General features: G+C 55.7%; 1 protein-coding gene across 1 annotated transcript in view; it reads right to left on the bottom strand.

Annotated features, from left to right (window-relative positions):
• MBP (myelin basic protein) overlaps nucleotides 1-25,752 on the bottom strand; it is a 116,790-nt gene that overhangs the window by 6,339 nt on the left and 84,699 nt on the right. Inside the window, exons 5-9 of the mRNA XM_088019538.1 lie at nucleotides 21,436-21,513; nucleotides 6,334-6,441; nucleotides 4,100-4,135; nucleotides 3,686-3,718; nucleotides 445-555 (exon numbers count right to left, since the gene is read on the bottom strand). Coding sequence (XP_087875664.1) covers nucleotides 445-555; nucleotides 3,686-3,718; nucleotides 4,100-4,135; nucleotides 6,334-6,441; nucleotides 21,436-21,513 — 366 coding nt within the window. The remainder of the gene's footprint in view (nucleotides 1-444; nucleotides 556-3,685; nucleotides 3,719-4,099; nucleotides 4,136-6,333; nucleotides 6,442-21,435; nucleotides 21,514-25,752) is intronic.

Here is a 25,752-nt window from a genome sequence, read left to right as displayed (position 1 = left end):
CCGGCCCTGCTGTTCTTACTCTGTCTTCTCATGCCCCTTCCAGGTGCCCTAACAGAGGCCCCAGGACCAGTGACTCCAGTGTGTGTACCAGGCAACCCCTGTGTGTTCCCTGGGATCTCTGCCTGCCTAACCAGTGATCTCCCCCTTTTGTCACTCAGCTCCTGTTCGTTTTCTCAGGGGTCTGCGGCCTCGGCACTGGGAGCCTCCAGAGGAGGTCAGCGCCCACAGCCACCCCCGCTTCCCCAGGGCACGGGGAGCTTCGCGTGGGACCCCTCACGTGTCCTTGAGGTCCCTGAGGGAGCCTGGACCGGCCCCTGCAGATACGTCCTGGTCCCTGAGCCAGCCAGCCTGGCAGGTGAACCCCAAAGGGACAGTTTGGAAAGCCTGGAACCCCCCGCCCCCCCTCCCCCAGCACATCCCTGGCGTTGAGAAGGGTCACCTTACCAGTTTGAAGATTTTGGAAAGCGTGCCCTGGGCGTCATGGGCCCCCTTGAGTCCCTTGTGAGCTGGAGCTCTGCCTCCGTAGCCAAGTCCCGGCTTCTGCCCCTCGGCTCCCTGCAAGAGACCAGACAGCTCTCAGGGGGCCAGTGGGGCAGGGAGGGGCCCTCAGGGAGGGGCCACCAGTGGAGCCAGGGCCATGCTCCACGCCGCAGTGGGGGCCCAGCCCAGGCTGCCGTGCGTGGGCAGATGTGCGCCCAAATGCTCTCACTGAAAGATCAGACTCCTGACCCACTCCACTGTGTGGCTTTCAAGACAAGAGTGGCAAGGTTGAGCAAAACCAGGTGACCCGCCTTTGCCCACCTGTGTGCAGGAAGGGAGCACAGGGGCCGCTCTGGGCCCCAGGAGGCACTCCCCTCCTGGGCTGGCGGGGGGGGGGGGTCCCTGTCTGCTTCTCTGTGCAGACTCCTCACATCTGCCCCCTTCTGCTGGATGTCTGGAGGATATGGAGCTTGGCACTTAGCAAAATTTTGAGGCCCATACTTTTCAGCAGAAAGACAAGCTTCAAATTCTCTGGCCTGGGTGAGGCTCTCCCCAGGATGACCAGAAACCAGTTCCCCAGGCTTGGGTGCCCTGACAGCGGGTGTGTGGCCCCTGCTGGGGGTCCCGGGGTCTGGGCTGGTCATGACGGAGGGAGGGGGCAGGTCCGGCCAGCAAGCCGTGTCCCTGCCGCCGTGCACCAGGGCACAGCCCCGGGCACCCAGCAGCCTGAACGGAGCCCCAGCTCTCCGCTCCCTAGCTGTGTGACCTCGGGCAAGCGTCAGAGCCACTCGGACCCTCAGTTTCCTCTTCTATAAAATGCGGATAAAGCGGCCCCACCTTCTGGGGTGGCTGGGAGGCTACCGCAAGTTCACAGATGCGCTGCTCTGTGAACAGAACCTGTGGGCTCCTGGTATGTGCTCGCTGTCGTTCTGGGAGAGGCCAAGCCCGGCTCCCAGCGCCAGGCCCCACCTCGTGCTGGAGGGAGGAAGACCTTTCTGTGCGCGGCACAGAGCAATGGCAGCTGATTGCTGACCGGTCAGGACATCCCTGTCCTAGGACTAGTCTGTTTTCGAAGATGCTTTACTTTCAAACGGCAACTCCCCCGCGGACACGGGGAAGGAGGTGGGGGGCTCGGGCAGACACAGGGAGGTTAGCGTTTGCGGTACGGGGCTCTCCAGCCTCGGGCACCATGTCACGCAGGCGCCGAGCAGGCCGGGGGTCTCAGGTAAGGTCGCTGTCTGCCCCGCGCGTCTGTCTTCAGCGGACAGGGTCTGAGATTTCAGGTTCTGCCAGCAGGACAGGGGAGACTCTCCACGGTCTGCTCCTAACAGTCGAGTCAAGGAAATGACCCGCCCCCTGGTGGAGCCCCAGGTGCCTCTGCCCCCGCCCACAGGCCTTGCCGCGTGCATACGCATGGGCTGGAGGGCCCGGAGTCCATGCAGTGCCTCCCTCTATCCTAGAGGCGTCAGGCTGGGATGGGGGGCGGGGTGCGCTGGAGCGCGGGCAGCCCTGGGGTCCAGAGGTTTCCATGGATGCGCTCGCTCCGGGACATCCCGCGGAGCGACGGGTCTCGGCTAAGCGTGCAGGGAACGCACACGGCCTCGCACACCAGTGCTGAATCCTCCTGTGTGTCCCTTGCTTTTCTCTAAAATTAGGAGCTTCTGAGAACAAAACTCAAGGGTAAGTTTTCAGATTAAATAACCTGCTTGGCTTTTCCTCCTTTCAAATCCTTGGTCACTACTATCTTTGGACAACCTGGAATTTACCAAGAAGTGTTCAACAGAGTTTAGAAGAAGGATGGGTGACTTTCACAAACTCCAAGCAGGAAGGCAGTCCTGTAGCTTGAGGAAATGGACACACAAGCAAATGAAATACGGAGGCGGATTTTGCTTTGGAAAAGAAAGAGAAACTGAGTAAAGATTAGTAGCCCCCAAACAGAGGCGCAGGGGGAAGCCAAGGTCTTTCTGGTTAGCTGCTGGGTGAAGCAGGCTCTAAATGCCTGGAGGGAGGAAGGGCCTCCTCCCCCGCCCTGCACGTCCCCCGGTGACTCCGCATCACGCCCGAGAGTCCACGCCTAGAAAGTCAGGAGGCAGACCAAGGGGTTACCAAAACAAGAGTTCCTTCTGCAGTGTCATCTGGGTCTCCTGCTGGCACAGAAAATCAGAAATTAACTGGCTGCGAGGCCCAGCCCACGTGTTTCCTACCCTCTTGGCCCCTTTATGCAAAGTCATCAGCTTCGGAAAAGGCTTAGGTATATTTGTATAAAATGTTCCAGCAAATTCCACGTAAGAACTGGCTGGGGCAATCCGGGAACCTTACGGAACCCCCTACCTTCTCCATGGGCCGCCCCCCCTCGCGCCCCTCCCCCCCACTGTTCTCTCTTCGTCCTCCGTTCTCTTTTTTGTAAACTCTAGTCATCCATGTGTGTGGTGCTTATTAACTGAGCACCAAGTGCACGCACGCTCTGCACTAGGGACTCGGGCTGTGTTTCCAGGCCAGAAGGGATCTCTGGCCTACAGGTGAGTGGTTACTCTTCCATTTATTCTGCAGATGGCAGCTTTGGTAAAGTAAGAACTCTGGCCTTTACTACTAACCGAAGTCTAGAGGTTTGGTTAGAATACACCGACAGGCATTTTAGGCTGGCTCGGACACCACATTTCACCGGTGTCTAGAAAGTGAGCAAGTTGGCCATTTACAATCGGGATGGGCACCTTGTCCTTGGCATTCCTCAGAGGATGTTCCTGGATGGCTGACAGCTAAGCTACGCCGCGATCAAACCCCAGGTCTGGTGGCTTCATTGGACCGCGTGACCAGAGGCGGCATCGCGTTTCCTCAGCCTCGGGTCAGTCTGGTGGCAGGGCTGGTTATTTGGATGGCCCGCTGACCCCGGCCTCCCTGGGACTGCCCTGCGGGGACGGGTGTCCCACCCCTCGGGCTGGAAGGAAGTCAGGAACTTTCTCAGGCGCGGAGCTGCTCCTTCCCGGGAGGCGCCCGGTCAAGCGAGGAAGCCGGGCCCTGCGGGGTCGGCGGCGGGGGCCCTGGGTTCCCGCCGGGAGGAGAAGGCGGCCCCCCGACGGCATGGGCAACGGGCCTGCCAGGGAAGAAGGGGGCCTGTGAGGCAGCTTCGCGGAGCAGAGCACAGGTGCTGGCAGCTGTGAGGAGCAGAAGGGAGAGGGAGGTGCGGGGACACGCAAGTGTCACCTACCCAGCTAAATCTGCTGAGGGACAGTCCTCGCCCCTGTGTGAGAGAGAGAGAAACAATGACATTGTGATCCAGGCAGGAAAAAAAAAAAAAAAAAAGTCTTTTAATAAACAAGAAACACAAATCGGGGCCGTGCTGAGCTGGCGAGTGGTGGTGACCCCCGCGGGACCCCAGGGGCAGCTCGGGGTGGATTTGGGCTGGATTTGGGACAGGGTGTGGGGGGAGCGAGCTGGGAGCCGGCAGCAGTCTCTGCTGGGGCGCGTTCCTTCCTCAGCCTGTGCTGCTTGGGCTCCACGGGGCACACATTTGGGGTGAAGTCAGGTAGCCGTGAGGCCCGCCCTCTTTTTGGTCCATTTGGGGATTTCGGGGAAGGTCTACAGACGGCGTGACAATTAAGGACAAGTTCAGAGGTCTTACCTTTCCTTGCGACGGAGGAGGTGTGCGTGGTGTCACCTACAAAGACACACAGAGGCCTGTGAGCGGGGGCGGGCGCCTCTCTCCCCGGGGAGCCTCCTGCCCTCACCTTCCTGCTCCTGACCAGCCCCCGTTTGGCTGGGAGCCCGGCGCCTCAGAAGTCACCCCTCTCTGCCTCCCGGTTCCTGTCCCCTCGTTCTCGGAGACTACGGGGCCTGAGACGCCAACGCCAGGCAGAAGCTTCCAGAACACTCAGAGAACCCTCAGAGGAGGGGGGCACCCGCAGGCTTCGCAAGCTGGAACGATTCGTCCTGCTGTGGTTCCTGGGTGCGCTCGCTGTGACAGCGAAGCTCACTTTGCTAAGGGTCTTGCTTCTCAGGGTGGAGGTAAAGTGTCCCCTGGTACTCAGAGCTTCGAGGGGAGTGTTCTTGGGCCTGGGGCTCCCAACACTCACTTGTCAACATAAAAAAGACCCTCTTAAAATGCCCGCTACACAAAAAGTTTAGGATTAGAAGCTTGTGGTTTTGCTTTTGTTTCTCAATCTTTATTTTTCAGAGTGGTCTTAAGTTTCTGGAAGGAATGCACAGAAATTAGAGAGTTGCCACGTCTGCCACGTCTGCCCTCTCGTCCTGCACACCGTTCCCCATTTATCATGGCCTCGCTTGCGCGTGGCTCCTGTGTTACAAGCTGGGAAGCCGACGTACTTCTCTTCAGGGAATCGTAGCACATGGTAAGGTCACGCTCATGGTGCACGTTCTGTGGGTTTGCACAAACGTGCGACGTCAGGTGTCCACCACCTTCGTATCACACAGTAGGCCCACGGCCCCCAAACCCTCCGTGCTGCCCCGTTCACCTCCCTGCCCACAAACTCTGATAACCACTCCTCTTGGCATCTCTTTAATCTTTTTGTCTCCATAGTTTTGCAAAGCCTGTGTTTTTAAACTAAGAGTCCTTTAGTCTCAAAAGGAGTGAGTTCTTTGCTAGAACACAAGATTCAATAAGTGGCAGATGCAGTTGGGACCTTGTGACCAGGTTCTAGATCTGAACTCCCATGGCCAACCTCACCCTGAGGAGGAGGGAGGCATCATCGGGGATAGACTCATGTCCCTTGTGGATGAGAGCTCAGGGTCACCTGGGGATAGACTCAGACCCCCCATGGATTAGAGCTCAGGGTCACCTGGGGATAGACTCAGACCCCCCCATGGATTAGAATTCAGGGTCACCTGGGGATAGACTCAGACCCCCCATGGATTAGAGCTCAGGGTCACCTGGGGATAGACTCAGACCCCCCCGTGGATTGGAGTTCAGGGTCACCTGGGGATAGACTCAGACCCCCCCGTGGATTAGAATTCAGGGTCACCTGGGGATAGACTCAGACCCCCCATGGATTAGAGCTCAGGGTCATCTGGGGATAGACTCAGACCCCCCATGGATTAGAATTCAGGGTCATCTGGGGATAGACTCAGACCCCCCATGGATTAGAATTCAGGGTCATCTGGGGATAGACTCAGACCCCCCATGAATTAGAGCTCAGGGTCACCTGGGGATAGACTCAGACCCCCCATGGATTAGAGTTCAGGGTCACCTGGGGATAGACTCAGACCCCCCATGGATTAGAGCTCAGGGTCATCTGGGGATAGACTCAGACCCCCCATGGATTAGAATTCAGGGTCACCTGGGGATAGACTCAGACCCCCCCATGGATTAGAATTCAGGGTCACCTGGGGATAGACTCAGACCCCCCATGGATTAGAATTCAGGGTCATCTGGGGATAGACTCAGACCCCCCCATGAATTAGAGCTCAGGGTCACCTGGGGATAGACTCAGACCCCCCACGGATTAGAGTTCAGGGTCACCTGGGGATAGACTCAGACCCCCCATGGATTAGAATTCAGGGTCATCTGGGGATAGACTCAGACCCCCCATGAATTAGAGCTCAGGGTCACCTGGGGATAGACTCAGACCCCCCATGGATCAGAGCTCAGGGTCACCTGGGGATAGACTCAGACCCCCCATGGATTAGAGTTCAGAGTCACCTGGGGATAGAGTCAGGTCCCCTCATGATTAGAATCAGTGTCATCTGGGGATATACTCAAACCCCTCATGATTAGAGCTCCAGGTCCTCTGGGGTAGACTCAGGTCCCCTGTGGATGAGGCTGTGGCCGGGCACCTGCTGCCCCCTGCAATCTCAATTCTCCCGGCAGCCTGCCGCTCACAGTGGGATGGGAGCACTTACGATGTTCTTGAAGAAGTGCACTACAGGGTTTTCATCTTGGGGCCGGCCGTGCTGCGACTTCTGGGGCAGGGAGCCGTAGTGGGCAGTTCTCGCCGCATGATGTCCATCCTGAAAGAGAGGGCGTGCTGAGCTCAGGTCAGGTCCCACCCTCTGCTCTGGACCCCCTGGCAGAGCTGCCTCTCTCCTCTCCGGGGGATGCATCTGGATTCTCTGGGATCAGGACCTTATGCTGCAGCATGGCTGCATGACCCAGGACACTCCTAGGGTGGCAGGGGACCTCAGGCAGGAAGTCTGGATGTGCCCGAAGCATCTCCACCATGGAGCCAGCGTCGGGGCCCCCAAAGTCACAGCACAGGGCAAGGGAAGGGAATGTAAGGGGGAGTCCGCCGAAGACGGGCTCAGGGTAAGTAAGCCGTACGAGAAAGCTACCACTTCCCTGAGCTTCTGCTGTGGATAAAGGAGAATACTTGGGAATTAATGGCAAAAAACCCCACCATGAGCTTTGAAGGGGTTGCATCATGTGAACGAGCCTCCGTTTCTCAAAATCAGCGTCCCAGGTCACAGCACTGGCACCGGCCCAGTTTGGGACGACCTCTTCCAAATCTTGAGCAGCGGGAAGGCTGTGGGGAGCAGTGCCCAGCTCTTCCCAGCTCAGGAAGTGCTGCAGAGAGGACAGGGAATGTGGGGGGGAGGGGCGAGGTCCACAGTTCAGCAGCCTCCACGCACCCCTGCACCATGGGCTGAGCGCCGCCTGCACACAGCGCTCGGGGAGGCGAGCTTGCAAAGCCGACCCTGGGGCTCTCCTCCTGCTCACCCAGTGACATGCACAGGGAAGAACGTGAGGGAGAAGTTCCCAGGGGCATTTCCGTTACACGTGCTGAGGTCCCCGGAGGCGCTCCCTTCCCTCATGAGCTTTGTGTTTGCTGTGTGAGATGAAGCCCTTCTTCGGGAGACACTTTGCCTCCACGGAGTCCAAAGCGTGCGTCTCCAGAATTTAAGGCCTTTGGTGGGCCTCATCTAACAGGTGGCCGCAGTACCCCGACGGGGCCTGGCTGCAGTGAAAGGTACACTGCATCCAGCACCCACTGGCTGGGGACATGTCGGGATGTCCCCAGATGCCCGTTTTCCTGCCTCAGACCCCCGGGTCTGAAGCCCGGCGGCTACCCTTGCCTCCAGGAGTGCATCTTGTCTTTCTCGAACGCATCCTTGCATCTGTTCCCCTCCCCACTCTTGACGGACAATAAAACGGAAGCTGGCTGAGTTCCTCTGACCCTTCCCTTTCCGGCCCAGACACGTCGGCAAACCCGGCGGTCCTCTCCCCCTTCCCTCCTGACCACCCCCTGCTTCGGCTTCACCAAACAGCACTTTTTCTCTGGCTGGAGGGCCGCTGCGAACCCACGCCACTGGGCGTGCAGGTGTGCACCACCCCCTGAGTGCTGGTCTTTGCTCTGATGGCCCGCCGCCTCACTGGGCTGTGGACAAGGTCACCCGGGCCCCGCCCGTTCCCTGGGACGCTCCGTGCCCGGCTCACCCTTCAAGCGCCACGACCTGCCCACTCCCGGTGCTAAGCTCAACAGGCCCCCCGATGGACTTCTCTGCCCCCCCCGGGCAACCCCAGCCCCGGCAGGCCCCGGTCCTTTAGACTCCCAGCACCCCGCTGGCCTGTTGGCCGGGCCTCTGCCCTCCCTCACCTGGGTCCGGCAGGCACCCTCCCCGCGCCCAGACCCTGCCTCCGGGAGAGGCTCCTTGCTGCCCGCAACGCCCTTCCTCTGCCCCCGCCCTGCTCACTCTGCAGGGGTCACCTGCTGGAAGCCGGCTCCAGCTCACCCTGCAGACCCGGTGGGTCGTCGGCCTCCTGCGCCGCTCATCCATGAGCACCCTGAGTGTCCAGCCCCAGCGGCCGGCTGGGAGCCCCACCGCTCAGGACTCCCCGCACACGCCTGCAGGAGGGCACAGGGAGCCGGGTGGCTGTGGGCAGAGCCTGGAGATGTGGACACAGCAGGGACAGAGCCAGAGGGGTTCTGTTCCTGCCGAAACCCCTGAGCCTGCTTATTCTAACTCATGCTCTCTGCTGATGCTGCAGGGACCCGAATAACCTGCTTCCCCTCCCCGCATCCTTGTCTTTTACCTGATTTCCAACTGCCTGACTTCGCTGGCCGATCACACTCAATCAGCACGCCGACGCTGCATATTCTCCAATGAAAGAGTGAGCGCAAAATTAAGAATTAAAAAGCAAAAATGGATGAGCCAGGAAATGATTTAAATTACTTACATTAAGACAAATATCTTTTAAGTGTCTGATATGTTCTGCAGGTGGTTATTCATGAGACACCATCCAAATGGTCTGAAATAAGGAAATCGGCTCGAAATCCAGTACACCTTGCTCTCCTCTTGGTGTTTTATACACCGTTTTTCTGCATGCTCTGTATTGGATATTGAGTCATAGAGGAATCAGGCACCTGTAACTCATATAGCCTGTGATTAAACTAGAAAAATATCTTAAACTATACACAGAGGTTTTTACAGAAGTGAATGTTAGGTCATATTATGCAGATCTCATATTATTAAAACTTACGTTGTGAGATAGATAACGAGGTTTACATAGGTAATAATGTTTCTCATGTGAATTATGCATACCTGCGTTGAATGCTATAAGACAAATTATGTATTTTGTGATTTTTATGATAAATATATCAGTCACCAAGCTTTTGAGGGAAAAATAATTTAAAGCAGTGCATGAAATTGGTAAAGTGCATTTTGGCTCTGGGAGCTACAACATCAGGGGTCAGAGCCATTCCTGGAGGAGGTGGTTGGTATATTTATAGCTCTCACCACAGAATTAGGATACAATGTGCACTCACTGTGTGTTGGATTAACAATGTAGACCGTGCAGATCATTTTGAATACAGAGCCTCACACACAGCGTTGATCTTAAGTAGACAGAAGGCCCTTGGTGAAGCCACACACTTCTTCTGTTACGTGTGCAGCGAAGCCCGCTGAGTACGGACTTGACCTGGACTCTCGGTTGTAAATTGTCCAATGCACAGGTGATCTGAGGTAGTCACCTGCTTACAACTGCAGTTATATTTGGAATGGCCTGGTAGTAAAAGGACATGTAGCCAATCACATTTCTACACATTAAGCAAGGAACACTTAGAAAAAGCAAAATTTGAAAACACTAACATGTATAATAGCACCAGACATAAATCTAGAAAAACATGCATAGGATTTCTATGCTAAACCCCAGGAAATGCTGAGGGAAGAAAGCAAAGAGTGAGCGGAGAGACATTCCATGTTTGTGGATGGGATGGCTCAGCATGGTAAAGGTGTCGGCCCTCCCCAAGTAGCTCTACCGATTTAATGCACATCCTATCAAAGTCCCAACAGGGTTTTGTTCAGATGCAGGCAAGCTGTTTCTAAGACTATCCAGAAATGCAAAGGGATCAAAATAGCCCAGCAACTGTGGAAAAGAAGAATAAAGCTCGAGGAAGCACATGCTTTGAATTTCAGATTTCGGTAGAGTGAAAGTGACCAAGGGAGCGTGGTGCTGGAGGGGAGACAGACACACAGATGGACAGACACCATCACGTCCAGAAACAGGGCCACCCAAATGTGACCTGCTGATTCTTGAGAAAGGTGCGAAGACCATTCAATAGTATTTTCAACAAATGGTATTGGAACAACTGCATCTGAATCTCCAAAAAAGTGAACCTCAACCCAGTGTCGCACCTTATCCAGAAATGAACTCAAAATGGACTATAGATCTTTATCTACAATGTAAAACTATACGATTTTAGAAGAAAACATAGTTCTGAGACATGACACCCAAGGAATGGCCCATAAAATTTAAAACTTTGGTTTTGCAAAAGACACTGTTAAAAGAATGAAAAGTCAAACTACAGACTAGAGAAAATATGTGCAAAACACACAACTGACAAAACCCTTGAAACCAGAATATGTAAAGAGCTCTCAAAACTCAATGGTGAAAAAAACAACCCGGTTTAAAATGATGGACCAAACACGGAATCGATGCTGCATGAGGCAGGATGGGCACGTGAAAAGCTGCTCGACTTTGTCAGCCACTAGGAAAATGCAACTCAAAGCCACGAGGAGACACCACTGCACATGTATCACGATGGACAAAATAAAAAGTACTGACAATACTAAGTGTTGACGAGGATGTGGGGCACTGGGAGCTCTCTTGCACTGTTGGTAAGAATGCAAAATGGTACAGTCCCTCTGTCAGACAATTTGGCAGCTTCTCATAAAGTTATCCAACTACTTCCCGTAGGACCCAGCAATCCTGCTTCCTGCTTTGAATGGTAAAAGGAAAAAAAAGTATTTCTGGAAGTGATTTTTTTTTTTTTTTGTAATGAATATATTGGTCACCAATTTTTTTGAGGGAAAAAGTAATTTCAATCTTAAATGAAAACTTATGTTCATTAAAAAAAACCTGTCCACAAATGTTTATTAGCAGCTCAATTCCTGATCACTAAATCGGCAAACAACCCAAATGCTCATCAGTGAGAGGAAAGGTAGACGAAGTGGCACATCCGCACAGCGGAGTACCACGGAACAGCAAGACGGGACGAGCGTTTGATACACCCGGGAACTCAAGGCCTCTCCAAGGTGTCAGGCTGAGCAGAAGCAACCACTCCCAGAAGAGCTCCTGCCGTGTGGACTCATTTATGTGACGTTCTTCTAACAACTAAATCGCAGTGAGGGCGAGCAGGGCATCGGTCGCCAGGGCGCAGGGATGGGCGAGGGGAGGCTGTGCTGTGGGTACAATGGGAAAGCAGGGGGACGGCTCTGGGGTGAAGGGTCCTCACTGTGGTGGCGGCTACACAGAAGGCCACATGCCTTAGACTTCACAGAACCACGCACGGAAACCGAGTCTGTGTCTCTGTAGGTTAATATCTAAACTGGAGCAGGGTCTGTCTTTACGAAGCCGAGTGCTGATGAGGACACTGTGTCATCACCGGGACCGTCTAGCAGGAGCCCTGTGTCCGTGAGTCCGGCCGTCCCTCCAGATGCAGCATCTCATCTCCGTCTGAGCTCTTGCTCGCGTGGGTACCCTTGCTTGGAACATCTTCACCTTCCTAATGTGTCTGCTATCTGAACAATATGGCCCCTCTAGACTGTAACACCTCATGTGGCATTGGACTGCCCAAACTGAGATCTGCACTCGCTAAACCCCAAGCCCTCGTTCCCTCTCCCCAGCCCCTCGGCACCCACCAGCGACTTCCTGTCTCCACGGATGTGATTGCTCTAGGCACCTGGCAGGAGCGGAATGATACAGGATTGCTCCTGCTATGTCTGGCTCCTTGAAACCAGCATCAGGCCCTCGAGGTTCATCCATGTGGTAGCAGATGCCAGAATTTCCTTCCAAAATTTTTCAGGCTGGAAACTTCTGTTGCATGGACACACCCCTTCTGTTTATCCATTCACTGTCGAGGGACACCTGGGTGCTCCCACCTTTTGGCTTCTGTGCTGAGCCCCTGGTCTGCCCTGATCTGTTAAACTGGCGGAAGGGATGCCCGGACCCCCACTCGCCCTCCCTCAGCAGCTCGAAGGGAAGCCGTCGGGCAGGGGGAACGAGTACGGCGCACAACACGACGCTGGCGCCCCGTGAAGGCCAGTCCGCTCTGCTGGAAGGGGGGCACCGGGAGGGGGGCTGGAGGGGCAGCCGGGCCCTCCTCTAGGCAAGTCTCGGGGGCTGACGGCCGGGTCAGGTCAGAGCAGAGCTGGGGAACCCCTGGCAGGCCTGGGGAGGCACTTTAAAAATACTCGGGTTTTGGTTATTGTATTTTACAGTTTATGGGATGTGGGCAGTTAGCATGGGAGAGACGGGCAGGACACTGTGTTTGGAGGAAGCACTGGCAGGAAGAACGAGGGGCAGATCGGGGGGCACGAGGGGGACCTGTCCGCCCCGCAGACCAGCTGGGGCCAGGCCAGGTGCAGGGGCACGAGGGGCACGGGCCAGTCACTTGGGGGGCTTCCTCTGTCAGTCCCTCCTTGGTCCTCAGCGTCTGCCCCGCGAGTACTTGTGATGGATGGAGTCCCTTGCCATGGAGCCCACTGAGCTGGGGCTCCCCAAAAGAGGAAGGATTTTTCTCACTTCGTTGGTTTTTTGTTTTTGTTTTTTTAGGCTCCACACTCCGGGTGGAGCCCAACACGGGGCTCGATCCCACGACCCTGAGATCAAGACCTGAGCCGAGATCAGGAGTCAGACACCTACCTGCCTGAGCCACGCAGGCGCCCCAATGCTTAGTTAGTTTTTGAGACACACAGTTAGTAATTCTCTGATGAAGCACTTTTGTGTTCACTAAGGTTGAAAAAAGAGGCAAAATGGTTAACATTTTACCGTTATTTGTCAAACTGGTGAGTCCTGCCCCATTCCTGGCAGCTCATTTCTTCCGCAGGAGGTTAAGAGGTAAGGGGGAGTTCTCAGGTGATCTGGGATGAACTGGGACAAGGGGGCACTCAGAGCCGGGAGGCGGGGACGCCGGACCCCCACCCCCGCCCATGACCCCCGGTCTACACCCGAGGCTGGGCCTTCTCAACACAGCGCCTCCAAAATACGTGCAGGTGATCATCTTGCACAAGTGAGATTTGAAAAAAATACTTATTTCTTAATGAAAGCTTTGGCCTAATGAGAAAAATAACACAAACTCATTATATAAAGAACTCAAAATTTGAAAGGTTGCCGAAGAAACTATACCACTTAGGGATGGCTCTTGTTTCTCAGTTTGGTGAGACAATGTTCAGACCTGGCTCTATGCCTGCATAAACGGAGAAAGGGGCAGGTGCCTTGAAATGTGGCCTCAGTTTGCACAACATTGTGTGGCACCACCTGTTACTCTTTCTTTCGGCATCACGATGAATCAAACAACAACTCCTTGATGGCAGATAACATTATGCTGAGAAGTCCTAAACGCCATGGGAGAGAAACCATAGCACAAAGGGCAACCTTTCTATTAGTTTTTAGGGGAAATCACTTTTTCCATTAACCTGTGTCATTGTATTGCTTTTGGAAAAATACTGGTTCTTTTCCCTCCTCTTGCGATAATGTCCGCCACCAGCAGGGGGCGCCCGTGCACCGGCTTCCAGGCCAGGGCCGCGCTCCCCATCCAGACCTCAGGAACGGGTTTTAAGTTTTCCAATTTGCCAGAGAGCTGGGAGTTCTTAAACTTGCAAGCAATACCAGGAGATTAGTTTTCACCTGACACATCTGAAGATCAATGGTCATCAGACTGGGTAAAGATTCGTTCCCTTGAATACAGTGGCTGTTTTATGAAAATAGGGAGAACTCTGCAACACATTTGCATCTGGATTTGATTAGAGACAAATTGATGGACTCATTCCCTCTCAGAAGAAAATGCTGTATCTTGAAAAAATTAATATTCACTGTGCCTGGGGTTTTGTGGTTAGGGGAAAAACAAGTTCTAGCTCCTACTTTATTTCTTATCTTTCCAGAAACAACCATCACAATGTCAGTGGATGAAATCCTAGCGAATCCCTGGCTCTTGGATGTGTCCCCCCACCGCCCCGTGTGCTCACCACTCCAGGGGCTGAGCCCCGAGATGCACCTGTGTGCTCCCTGTTGCATGAGGCACAGCCCAGCAAGACTCGGGGCCCCTCCCCCCCCCGGCCCAGGCCTCAGTTTGCTTGCTTTTCTCTTCTAGATGGACGGTGTTGCATGAGTGCAGAGTAGTGGAGAGAGCAGTAAGAGATCACTACACACCCAGCTCAAAAGAAGGCAGCTAGAAGACTGGCCACGCGCACACCAAGAGCTGAGAGAAGTTACATAATAGACTAGAGGCTGTGTTAGGACCAACCCAAACTTCAAAATCGTGTGCATCCAGACCCCTGCCCCTAATGGCTAAGAGTCCTCATAATGGTGTGATGACTTGGGGTATGTTACGATATTAGAACGTCCTTTAAATATCATGAAGTATGCCCCGGCTTCCTTCAGATCACACGTAGTAACCAAAAGTAGGTTCTGCTCCTCCCCCTTTCCTGTACAGGGTGCTAGTTCGGGGGACATTGGTCCTTCCAATCCAATGTGTGTGTTGATACCTGCTCCATCTTTTGTACGTGATGGAGAGAGAAAGGAGCTCGGGGTGCAGCTGCTGTGTGAGAAGCCCCACCCTTTCTTAAGCTCGAAATCGAGGCTCACCAAGGCAGGTGCTCCTCACACCAGGCTGTGCGCCCGCTGACCCTCAGCCCGGGCACTGGTCCTCAGCAAGCATCCGATCCCGTGGAGAGAACTCTGAGCCCGCTGGAGGCCACGCGCAGCCGCCTCAGTCTGTGCCGCGGCCCCCGACACGCCCAGGGCTCGCCTGTCGCCCTGTTGTCAGGTCGGTCCGCACACGCGCGTCCCGTGCTGGGCACACTGATGGTTTTCCTACTGACCCTGTCCTCCATGGCTAAGCCACCCAAGTTCTAGGAATTCCTCCCTGTGTCCCCAGAGGATTCCATCTAAAAAGGGAATAAAGAAAGTGATCCTACTCGCTTTTAAAATACGGGGTGTATGATTCTCATGCTCGCCCCTCACCATTGGTAGAGCAAGAAATGTTGCTCAGCACGCTCAGAAGCAACCGCTTCATTTAACGGGTGCAACAACTGGTACTCGAGGGGGATGGGGATGTGCTTGCCGGGTCTCCTGACTTTCCTGTCCAGGACCTGGTGCTGCGGGCCACACCACTCCAAGCCAGGTTCTTGTGGGTTCCATGTGGGACAGAGGCCGATGTTCCAAACCTAACACTTGGCAGCACATGGAGAAATCACGGGCTAGCCATACAACAGAAGAAAAAGGTAGAAGGAAGAATGGATTTTTAAAAAAAAGTGTAGGCTTATTTTATTTTTAAAAAAATTGTCGACTTACCTTACGTTACCTTGGGAAGGCATGATCAGCTAGAAATAAAAATGTTCCTGTATATAAGGAAAAATTAGCGTTTGTTGATGGAGTCAGTTAGAGGTGTCTGTTAATGTCTGGAGGGCTGGGGACTTGTGCGTGCTGCTCTTCCCTAGAAAATTAGTTCCTACTCATGTTGGTAAACACTGATAATTAGGTGCAGTGAATGCAATAGCAGTTAATGAGGTGAGATTTTCCGGTTTGGTTATCATTTTGAAGGATGCAGTTCTCTGTAACTGAAGCTAGGGGCCAGTCAGCCCCCACTGTGCACAGAGAAGCTCCAGCTCCACACAAGTAGACCGTAAGGGCTGCATCATCCTGTTCCGTTCAGGGGACTGAAACCAGCCGACCCCCCAGCCACGCACCACACAGACATATGCTGGGTGCTCACTCCTGTAAGTGACGGGCTGAACGCCCCAGAAGACTGCACATCACAATCAGGACCCTCGCCGTTCACGCAGAGGGTTTCACCAGGGGTCTTGAGAGCGACTGAGGAAAGGAATTTGCATTTTGCTTTTTTCTCCCAGAGAAATCTTTGATTCGGGGGCATTCTCGAGACACTCCGATCCAGGGAGCCACGCAGTTAATCTACGTAACCTGTTTGGAGCCACGGACCATAAGGCAGAGTGCCTGAGCAAGACTGGGGATCCCTAAAATGTTTTTCTCCTGAAAGTGGTAACAAGCCCAAATATGCTCATGTGTGTGATGTTCTCTCTGTTTACGAACCACGAACACAGTTCACTATGAAACCCAGGTACCTTTCCTGCCCCCTCTTTCCGGCTTCACACTCTTTCCACGGCTGCTAAGGACCCTTCACGGCTGAGAGCAATCTTGTTTCAGTGGCTTATGCTCCTTGAGGACTTCCTGAAGAGTCCGTGGCAGGACAGCTTCCTTCTCTCCATCCAAGACTCCTCCTCACCCCTTGCCGGCCGTACCTAGTTTCCACCATAGAATCGCCCCGTCTGCTCCAGGTGCCGAACGAGGGGCCCCCTGAGTAAGTATTACCGAATCCAGCAAGTGCATCCAGGGTCCCGAGTTTGGGGATGAAAGTACGGGTCTGACTGTGAGGTGTTTGACCTGTGACATTAGTCCCTTTCGGAGTAGGTCCAGGCGTGTCGGGGAGAGAGCCCGGGGGCGGTGGCCGCAGCCCAGACCCTGACTCCCTCGTCCCCAGAAGCCACAGGCGGGCCAGACGAGGCTCTCCCGTGGCCTTGGGCCACGCTCCCACTTTCGTTCAGGTCCGTTCCTCAGGGGAAGCTGTGACGCCGGGTTTGTTCAGACTTCTAATATGCCTCAGCGGACAGCGTTAGTGTTGTTTTGGGGCAAAGTCAAGACATCCCAGATTTCGTAAACGGGGGAGAATTCTTCTCAGTCTGAATGATACGTGCAGTGTGCCCTGTGCCTTTGTCCTTTGCAAGTTTAAGAATATGTTTGTTCCTGAATTGCTGACTCGAGTGAGTTTAATTAAAGCTGAGCTTCTTTCTTTAGGGAAAGCCGTGCGGGGTCAACAGCGGTCTTTTCTCTATTTCTGGCAGAGTTTTCAGGCAGACCTTTGATTTAGAGGGAGATTTTAGGTTGCGTGGCGCCCGTCCTGATGTAGATCGCTTCTCAGATCCCGGGAAGGGAGCCCGTGGGTGGGCTGTGTGGTCTGCGGGCTCGGCCTTGTGGGCCTGCTGTGTTCCCGGCGGTCGGCTTGGGAGGGACCGGCGCTTTGTCCCGTGACCAAGGTGCAGGGCTTTGTGGTTAGCGGACAGTGAAGCTGAGGGCGGGGATGCAGGCTGCTGCGGGGGGCGGGGTGCCCAGTGCGGCTCTGACTTCCTCTGGGAAATCGGGAGAAGAACCACCCCCTCCCCCGCAGCGACGGCTCGGCCCCCCTCGGTGGCCGTGCAGGGGTCAGAATGACAAGAGGCTGTGCCCCTGGGCACAGAAAGTCACAGCAAGCCCCGTGTCCCCGCCTGATGCCTGCGGTCCGGCTCTGTCATCCCGGGAGGTGGGCGCGGTGCAGGGGAGGGCCACGGAGGGGGCCGGAGGGGGTTGGGGGCACCTGTCGGGCTGGAAGCAGCTCTCAGATGCTGCGAAAGCCGTAAGATGGTGGTGGGTTTCTGGCCACCAGGCCTCCCCTCTCTCAGTCTTGCACCGGCCACCTGGCACGCACCAGCTCTAAGGGGCCCTTCTGCTGAGGCGTCCCCGCGGTGACGGGAGGGCCACCAGCGCGCCTGGTGCTCAGCAGAAACGGCAGTGTCTCGGCCCCAAGGCCCGGGGAAGCCGCAGAGCTCCTGGGAGAGGCAAGGTCTGCCCCGCGGGGCGGGTCTGCTCCCCAGAGTCAGGGCGTCTGGCGCCGGCGCTTCTGGAACGCGGCCTTCCTGAGGCTTCCTCGCTGTCTCCAGAAAGGCGAGAAGCAGGACACGGGACGTGAGCCTGCACCACTCTGGTCTGTCTCCGCTGCTTCCAGGCACCCAGTGTAAAAGACCTCGATGGGTCTGACATGCACAGAAGCCTCTTTTGCATAAACGTCAAGCGAACGTCACAACCGAGCTATAAACCCAAACGATGAGCCCCGATGTCTCTTCTTGGGATCCAATGGTCTCTGCGCAGAATGTGGGCAAGCAGGTTCAAGGGCGTGGGGTCTGGAACATTCTCTTTGGAAGGAAAAGACAAGTTGCAGCAGGTTTTCCAGCAAGTGAGGGTCATGGGCCCCCAGTTCAGCTGTGGTGGGAAGCAGATCCCCGTCCCCCCGGGGAAAGGCTGGGCCCCGGGAGCGTGCAGGGAGCGTCTGGAGGCTGGGAGACGGGGAATCCTGTCTGTCCCGCGCAGACCGAGCCCTCAAAGGCCGAGTGCACAGGAAGGCATCCCGATTGATGCAGGGCTGGCGAGACCTGCGTCACCGCGAGCACTTGCGGGGATGTCCTGGGGACACGCTGTACCCCAGTCTTCAGAGAAACACTCCCAGTCCTTCATCTGACACTTATTTTATGGTCGAGAAGCTGAGGTCTGAGCAGAAACGCAGGGACCCCAAGGCCAGAGATGGCGAGAGGCGGAGGGGAGCCCACAGCTCCCAGGGCCCCTGGGTGTCCTTCCAGCGTGGCTCAGGCGTCACGTGGCCGAGAGGCAGGTGTGACAGACCTAGGGGTGCCCGGGGCTGGGGCAGCACGTGCGCCTCTTGTATTCCTCTCCAATGGCACGGGACCCCCACGGAGTGGGAAGATGGCTACTTCCGCTGCTGTGGGTGCTTTGCAGGCGGGAGAGGGCCACAGCCCGCGTTTCTGAGTCTTACTGGGCACTTGTCCACAGCACGAGGTGTCACTGGCTCCTTGAACTCTGGTGTGCGTGGTAGCTGCCTGGGCCTTCTCCAGCCAGGGAGGCCTGTGTAAAGTGGCCAGCGGCCTCCAAGGGACTAGGAGCTGGGGGGCGAGCAAGGGTGGACGCTGTCCTGTTGCTGATCCTCGCTCGCCCCCAAGGCTCAGGTGGAGGCCACACGCGGAGGGGTGGCTGTGACACCAGGCGTCCTGCGTGAGGCTTGGCACACCCATAGCGCCCGTGCTTCATGCATCCCCCCAAGATGGGGACCCCGTGCAGGGAGAGGTGGCCAGCTGGGCAGAGCAGGACACGCCAGGAAAAAGGGTTTGCTATTTCCCTAGGGGACTGCCCCCCACCACTTTGCTCCCTGTCTCTCCCTTGCAAGTCCCGCCTCTCCAACTTGCGTTTGGGTTCCCGAATAGGATGCCACCCATCTGCATGGGCTCCTCTCTCCCCACGTGTGGTGGTCACATTCCGTCCCTGCAGGTTGAGCTCCGGTAGTTCTAGGACATGTGTTGGATCCCCTGGAATCAAAGAATTCCTGGTGGGGGTTGGCTCATGAAAGCCACTGACAACAGTGGAACCCGGGTGTCCTTTGCTGGTTACCCTGATGTCATGGTGGCTGGCTCTTTCTTAGCCTTCCTGGTAGATTTGCAGAGAGACTCGCGAAGACACAGCTGGAGGAGTGTTCTGGAAGGTCAGGGTACAGGACGTCTGCTCGGCATTGCTCATCGGTAGCTTTGGAGTTTCCGAGCCACGGGGGAGGGAAGACGGTTTCGGCTGAGCGCCGAGAGTCCGAGCTTCAGCTCCGGCTCTACCCAGCGGCCTTTATTCCCTCCGCAAGCCCGTGTCTAGTGCCCTCTGCCACAGAATCTCAGACAGGTGCGTTCTGAAGCCATTTACCGCAGCCGGCCTGTGTCAGGTGCCATTAGATCTACTCTCTGGTACACACGACCATCTTCTTGAAACAACAGCAGATCCCAAATTGCTGCAGGAAGACATTTCAAATCATCAGAAGTTCTTGCTCAGGGAGGAGAGAAGACCGCGGGTGTACTGTTTTCCTCAGTGCGAGAACAGCGTAGCAGTGCCTACCCCTGCAGGGGGGAGGTTCCGGGACTCCCAGACCCAGCCCGCCTGTCCCCTGTGCACCCCTGACACAGACGTGCCTCTTGAAAAGCACTTCGCAAGGTGGGGACCCACCACGTGGATCACTGAGGCCTCGGTGGGCGGAACTAGGCCCTCGGAGGGTCTGCACTAATGACTTTGGGGAGCCCACTGGCTTGGTCCGTGTGGCAACTTTGCCCTTGGTTTCTGCTCGGGGTCCGTCTTCGACTTCCGGTCACTTAGCAGCCAGGTGAGTACCATACACACAAACACACTGCTGCTATCCGGTACTGTGCATGTTTCAGTATCCTCGTGTATGTTCTTGCAAGCCAATCCAAATCCCATTTGGGGTGCCCAGTATTTAGGGGGAGTCCATAAATGAACAAATAATAAATACAAAGAACCCAGGACCAGAACCCCGCGGTGTGTGTCCTCCGAACCTTAGTGTGCCCACTGGTGGCCAGAGATGGTGTCGTGCAGACTCTTTCTTTCAGGCCTGGTTATTTTAATGCGCGCACAGAAGTTGGTCTGGGGTGAAGAGGCGGAGGAGAGGGGTGTTGCTTTTTCTCCACCAAGTAGTTTTTTAAAAGAGAACAATCAACATTCTTGGCGTGGCCCGAAGAGCACAGCCCGTCTCCCTCTGTGGAGAGCTGGGCTTCTGACAGAAGCGGTCTCGGTCGGTGGAGGAGAGCCTGGGGCAGGGAGGCGTGGGGTGGTTTCGGGGGAAGGGGGCAAGCTGGCCCCAGGTGGGGGCTTCACACCCAGGTGTGGGGCCCCCGGTTACCCGGTCACACACACCAGGGGCCGCCGTGGCAGAGGCTTTGGCATTCCGGTGTCTTCACGGAGCATCCGGGGGCACTGGCCTCCCAGGGAGGGCGTTCGCTTTGACCGACAAGCCGCGGAGAGAGGTGTTTACAGAGCGAGTGGCCACAGGGGCTGGACAACAGCCTGTCCTGCTGATGCTCTTGGGAGGGGACAGTCCACAAGTGTGTCGGGAGAGTACGCTCACCCTGCTGTCCATCCTCTTCAGGCACGGGTTCTCAACTTCTGCATGTCCCCAGGTGACACACTCAGGTGTCTGGCTCGGGCACCCACCGTCACCTGAAAGCACAGGCCCGCGGCCGCGAACCCGTGTGGTGGCCGCCACCGTGCGTAAGTAGGAGTGTGACTCCTGGTGGACTCAGGACCTCCTCTGGGGTGATGCTGCCTTTCCTGATTCCCCCTGCCGTCCGGACTCACCTGTGGGCCCTCCGTGCTCCGAGCAGCAGATCAGGACAGGTGACGGCTCGTGCTCCATCCCAGCGCAGGCCCCGCCGAGCCCAGGTGGGGACCGCACCCGCCATCGACCTTCCCAAGGACACACATCATGTGACAATTCAACTAGCAATCGTTCAGTGTACATCAGGCACTGGTTTTCAAGGGCAGGTCAATGTCACGGTGGCAGCCGACTCTCCGTGCCCTGGTGCCTGTGGAAGCGCTGAGGCCCCGCTGGTCCTGGGGGCCCGTCCACTGCCCTGACCCCACAGCTGGCCCTTTGCAGGTCATCTGTGCAGGATCCCGCCTGGGAATTCAAAGGCCTCTTGAACAAGAGTTTTCGGTCTTCTCACCTTGACCCTTACTTGCTTCCCCTGAGGAGCTGGCCCCCTCGCTTTGCAAACGTGACTCCCCCAGGCACTTCAGACCTGCTGCACCTGCTGCAGCCCTTGGGCAGGAGCGTGCCCGGATGCGGCCCCCTCTGACCGAGGAGGACAGGAGGGGCCTGGCGGGGTCAGCGCACGTCTTACCTGGTACATGGTGCACAGCCCGGGCTGGCTGTGGGCATGAGAGGGCACAGGGCTCCATCTCTGCTTGAGCCAGGGCACCTGCCAGGGGACACAGAGTGGCGGTTGAGTCCATAGGGTACCACTGGCAGCGCCCCCAAGTCCTCCAGCAAGCGTCCCCTCCTGACCGGACTTGGAGGAGGGTGAGTGGGGGACGGAGGTCCGAGGGCGAGGGCGTGCGGAGGATGGATGGTGACCACCACGGGGGCAGAGGGAGGAGGAGACGGCAGCGGGGGCCCCCCGCACTCCGGGGCAAGGACATCAGAAAAAGGAACAAGAAGAAAGATTTAGGGGAAAGCTCTGGAGCCCTGCGCCCAATTATGTGACCACATTTTCTTAACATTGTAGCAGGCACCAGACCCTAAGATTCTGGACCGAGGAAGGGGAGGACACGCCTTCCAGCCCGATGCGACATGCTAGGGGGCTTTTCAAGTCTACAGTGGGATGGGGAAGGTTCGCAGCTTTACTGCACAGGTTTCTCTCTTTTGCAGCAGGTGTGATAGCTTCGGTATGGGACTTACAGGAGAAACCACATCCGTTCTGCGGGGGTCGCTGTGCTCTCTCTGCCGGCCCTCCCAGCTTCCTACAGAGCTCCAGGAATTAGTTTTATGAGCAACAGAGTGGCCAAAGTCAGGCCAGGCGGCCACTCGGGGTTACACGGTCTCACACTCTTCCTGCTGTTGGTGAGATTTAGAAGCCTTAGTATTAACTTAGCATATGCCTGGACGTGAGCTGTGCATTAACCTTAACTCTCGGCTCTGTTGCTATAAATCTTCCTAAGTAGTGTCTGTTCCTAATGTGTGTCTTCCCGATTCTATTCACGGTAAGATAGTACCTGCCTATCACCCAGTTTTGAGTGGTGTGGCTGAGAGAGCATGACTGGGGGACCAAGGTAAACGGTCTGCAGAGAGTTCCCCTTGTTTGATTGCACGTGGCAGAATGGTGGGCTCATGGCGGGGGGACAGAAGGTGCCTTACATTGCTCAAAAGATAAAATCGATGTAAAGGATTTCAAGAGATGTCTCAAATTAGCTGTAGATTACATGGATTTTTAAAATAACAGGTCACTGGTGGGTTATGTGAGGAATGAGCTGCGGTTATGACGCAGGAGAATGTTAGTGTGTTCTAGAAATATTATTGCAAAGTGAACACACAGGGTTTCCCGAGGCAGATCTAGGTGAGTCTGCTTAGCTGTACCCCCCACCCTTGATTCTCCCCACGCGAGAGCGGTGACTTCTACTCTAGCGAGAAGCACTGTGCCCTTAAGCCAGGCACGGAGTCCTACCAGAGTAAGGCAATTGTGTTAATGCCTCAGTGGATGAGCCTGCGGTGGCTTCTGCCTCGATCGGGCCTGGTCATCCCCACAGGGTGTGAGGCGCCCCCCAAGGGTGGCAGACAGGTGGCAGACGGGCACGGACACCCTTGGCCCAAAGGCAACGAAGAATTTTCTAGTTTGATTCCCCGTTGAGAGCAATGCCCCTTCTTAACGAGGGGGACCAGCTCCTTGAGCTGTTTCCAGGTCGCACCAGGGACCCGTGTCAAGCTACCCCCCGCCCCCCTCCCGCCCCCCGGGGCATGGGCAGGAGGGGGAAGACAGGCATCCTCTTCGTGGGCGATGGCGGGGGGAGTGGCCCTGCTCACCTGACCTCCCACACAGGTGCGGGAGGGGCTGGTGCTGTCACTGGGTGCGCCCCATGGGGCTGGCGGGAAGTGCCCCTCAGAGGAGCCCTCGTTCGAGGGGCTTTCTCGGAACAATTCCTGTTTCCGGAGCTCTCCCCACTTTATACTCTTTCCTCTGAAGCAGGACAGCTTCGGGGCAGTTAAGAGTGGGGTGGGGGAGAGACCTGTGGAGAGACTCTTACCATTTCTACGGGTTCTATGGTTCCTAAAGCTAACAGGAGCTCTGGGGAGGGGGCTCTTCCCTCTTGGGATACGTTCCCTCCGATGTGAGGCCCAGCTCTCCATCAACCAGTCAGCCAAGCCTGTCACCAAACATCTAATCCTTCCACCAAAAGGAAAACCAGTGACATTTGTCCCTGTACGTGCTGTGAATGGACGCAGCGGGATGGGAGTGAGGACAAGCTGGGCAAGTGAATGCATCCAAATTAATCGTGTGTTGCTTTTATTTCTAGTTCACCTGAGACCCAACCTTACCCATGACCTCCAGGCTCACTGGCGTCCTTGGGAAGAGCAGGCACACTGCCATGTCCAGATTCCCCGGGCTTTCTGGGACATCTTGGACCCACAGGCGGGATGGGTCTCCCATGTGCCCAGTTGCTCGGGAAACGCCGCCGAGGGGGCTGTGTCCGCCCCCCAACACACACAGAGGGAGGGCAGAGTCTACTCCGTGCCCACACTTTCCCCTCAGTGGGGACGGCGCTCTCACACAGACACTGACACATCCAGGGGAGCGAGAACAGCCATGACAGACCAGGACGCTGAGCTGTCCGCAGACAGCAAAGAATACAAAGTCTTTGTGCAAAAGCACAGAGTGAGAAACCGACCTCCGTGTGCCGAGGGGACGGGCGCTCGGCCCTCACCCTCACCACCCTCACCTGCTGGCTGTCCTGTCAGGAGCCCACGGGAATACCGGTGGTAAATGCACTTCGTAGGGGAGGGAGGGGAGACCCCAAAGAAGACAACGTGAAAAATTCACGTGCAGTTGGTATAACACCCTTGGTCGGTTACAAAGTTTAATGAGCGCATAAAAAGGAAGAAATATATATGAAGCAAAAGTTCATCACAAAATCAAACAGGCATACGTAACACTCACCAGAAGGCGATCACCATTAGACACATCAACATAATGCGCAGACACGTGGCTCACACAGAAGACGTGGCAGGACCGCCCCAGAGCACGGCCACCTGCCCTAATGCAGATCTCGCCCACTGAAGCCACGGGACACTGGACACCGAGGGTCCGTGGACAACGGGGTCCACAGTAAACTGCCCGCAGCCGAGCTGGGGAAGCCGCTGATCCAGAATTGATCAGAGTAGTTAACACTTCATAAAGATACTCCTGGGGGAAATCTCAAAAAGTATTTGTTTGAAATACACCTGCCACATTGTCTGTTCTCTAGAAAGAGCTGTGGCCAAATATCCGGGCAAACTGAAGCACCGGACGGACGGCCAGATCACGGCCACACGGCCTCGCACGGATATTCAACTTGGTTTCATGTGCGGGGCTTCACTCCTGGGAGCAGAACTTTCTGCTGAGAGGGAGCATGCAGGTCCCCAGGTCCCGGACTCGGGGGTCAGGTGCCGCACGGCGGGGGGGCCTCCACAGCCTTCCTACCATGTCCCTCCTCGGCCTCTGAACGCTACACTCCCCGCAGGATTACAGAACATAGCTACAGAATTGGGATATTATGTTAACAAAGAAGCATTAAGTGATGGTAGAACTAAATGTTAAATGAAGTTAAAGTGGGGAAAAAAACCGGGAAACAGAACGTGGTGATTAATTTACAAGACTGATCATACCCCATAGCGGTAAACGACAAATGATTTTCATCCCATACAATCAAAATTAGAGGCACAGAAATAACAAGAGTGCTGAATGACGGGATGCTGAGCAGAGCAGGTTACTACTCATGGAGCTCGGCCGTGAAGTCAGGACAGAATGGTACAATCATCAGTGTGGGACTAACTTAAAAAACTTTTAAAATACCCTAGTCTGGAGAAATCTGAGAGGGGCATGTTCTTACTTGGGGAAGGCCCTGGGGGCACATCACTGTGTCCAGCTTAGTTACTTCCTAAAACCTCTCCCCTTGCAGATGAAAACGAACAAGGGCAGTTTCCAAAGTGATCACTTGGCTCAAGGCTTTGGCTGCCGCTGCGGAGGGGGTGAGGTCCGACAAGGGGAGCAGCAGGTCGGGGGTGGCCGCTCTGGAGAGCGCCTTCCACAAAGACCACATGCATTTTCTCCTTTGTTTTCCTAAAGGCCTGCCCATTGCCCGAGGCCCCACCCTCCAGGGAGCTGGGAAAGCTGTTCTTTGGGAGGCCACAACACAACCCTTCTTTCCTCCTGCAACAAAAGAGCATGTTCTCAGTGCATATGCTCTTCCTTTAGGGCTCAGCAAAAGAACATGCCTCCTCCAGGAATTTATAATGCACTTTCCTTGAATGTCAACAGCCGGCCACACAAGGGAGGGTGGTGTCAGTGCATTCTGGGGATGGGGGGGCAGTGCCAACCCAGGGCCTGGAGCGCCACAGGGCCTCGGCGGGAGTGGGGGGCTGTGGAAGGGTCCCCGGACCAACACCCCCCTTCCCAGGGGCCATGCCT

The sequence above is a fragment of the Eumetopias jubatus genome, unplaced genomic scaffold, assembly GCF_037043125.1.
Source record: "Eumetopias jubatus isolate StellerSeaLion01/CBP00866 unplaced genomic scaffold, mEumJub1_p1.0 scaffold_16, whole genome shotgun sequence".
Taxonomy (NCBI): Eukaryota; Metazoa; Chordata; class Mammalia; order Carnivora; family Otariidae; genus Eumetopias; species Eumetopias jubatus.
This window is presented reverse-complemented; position numbering and strand designations above follow the sequence as displayed.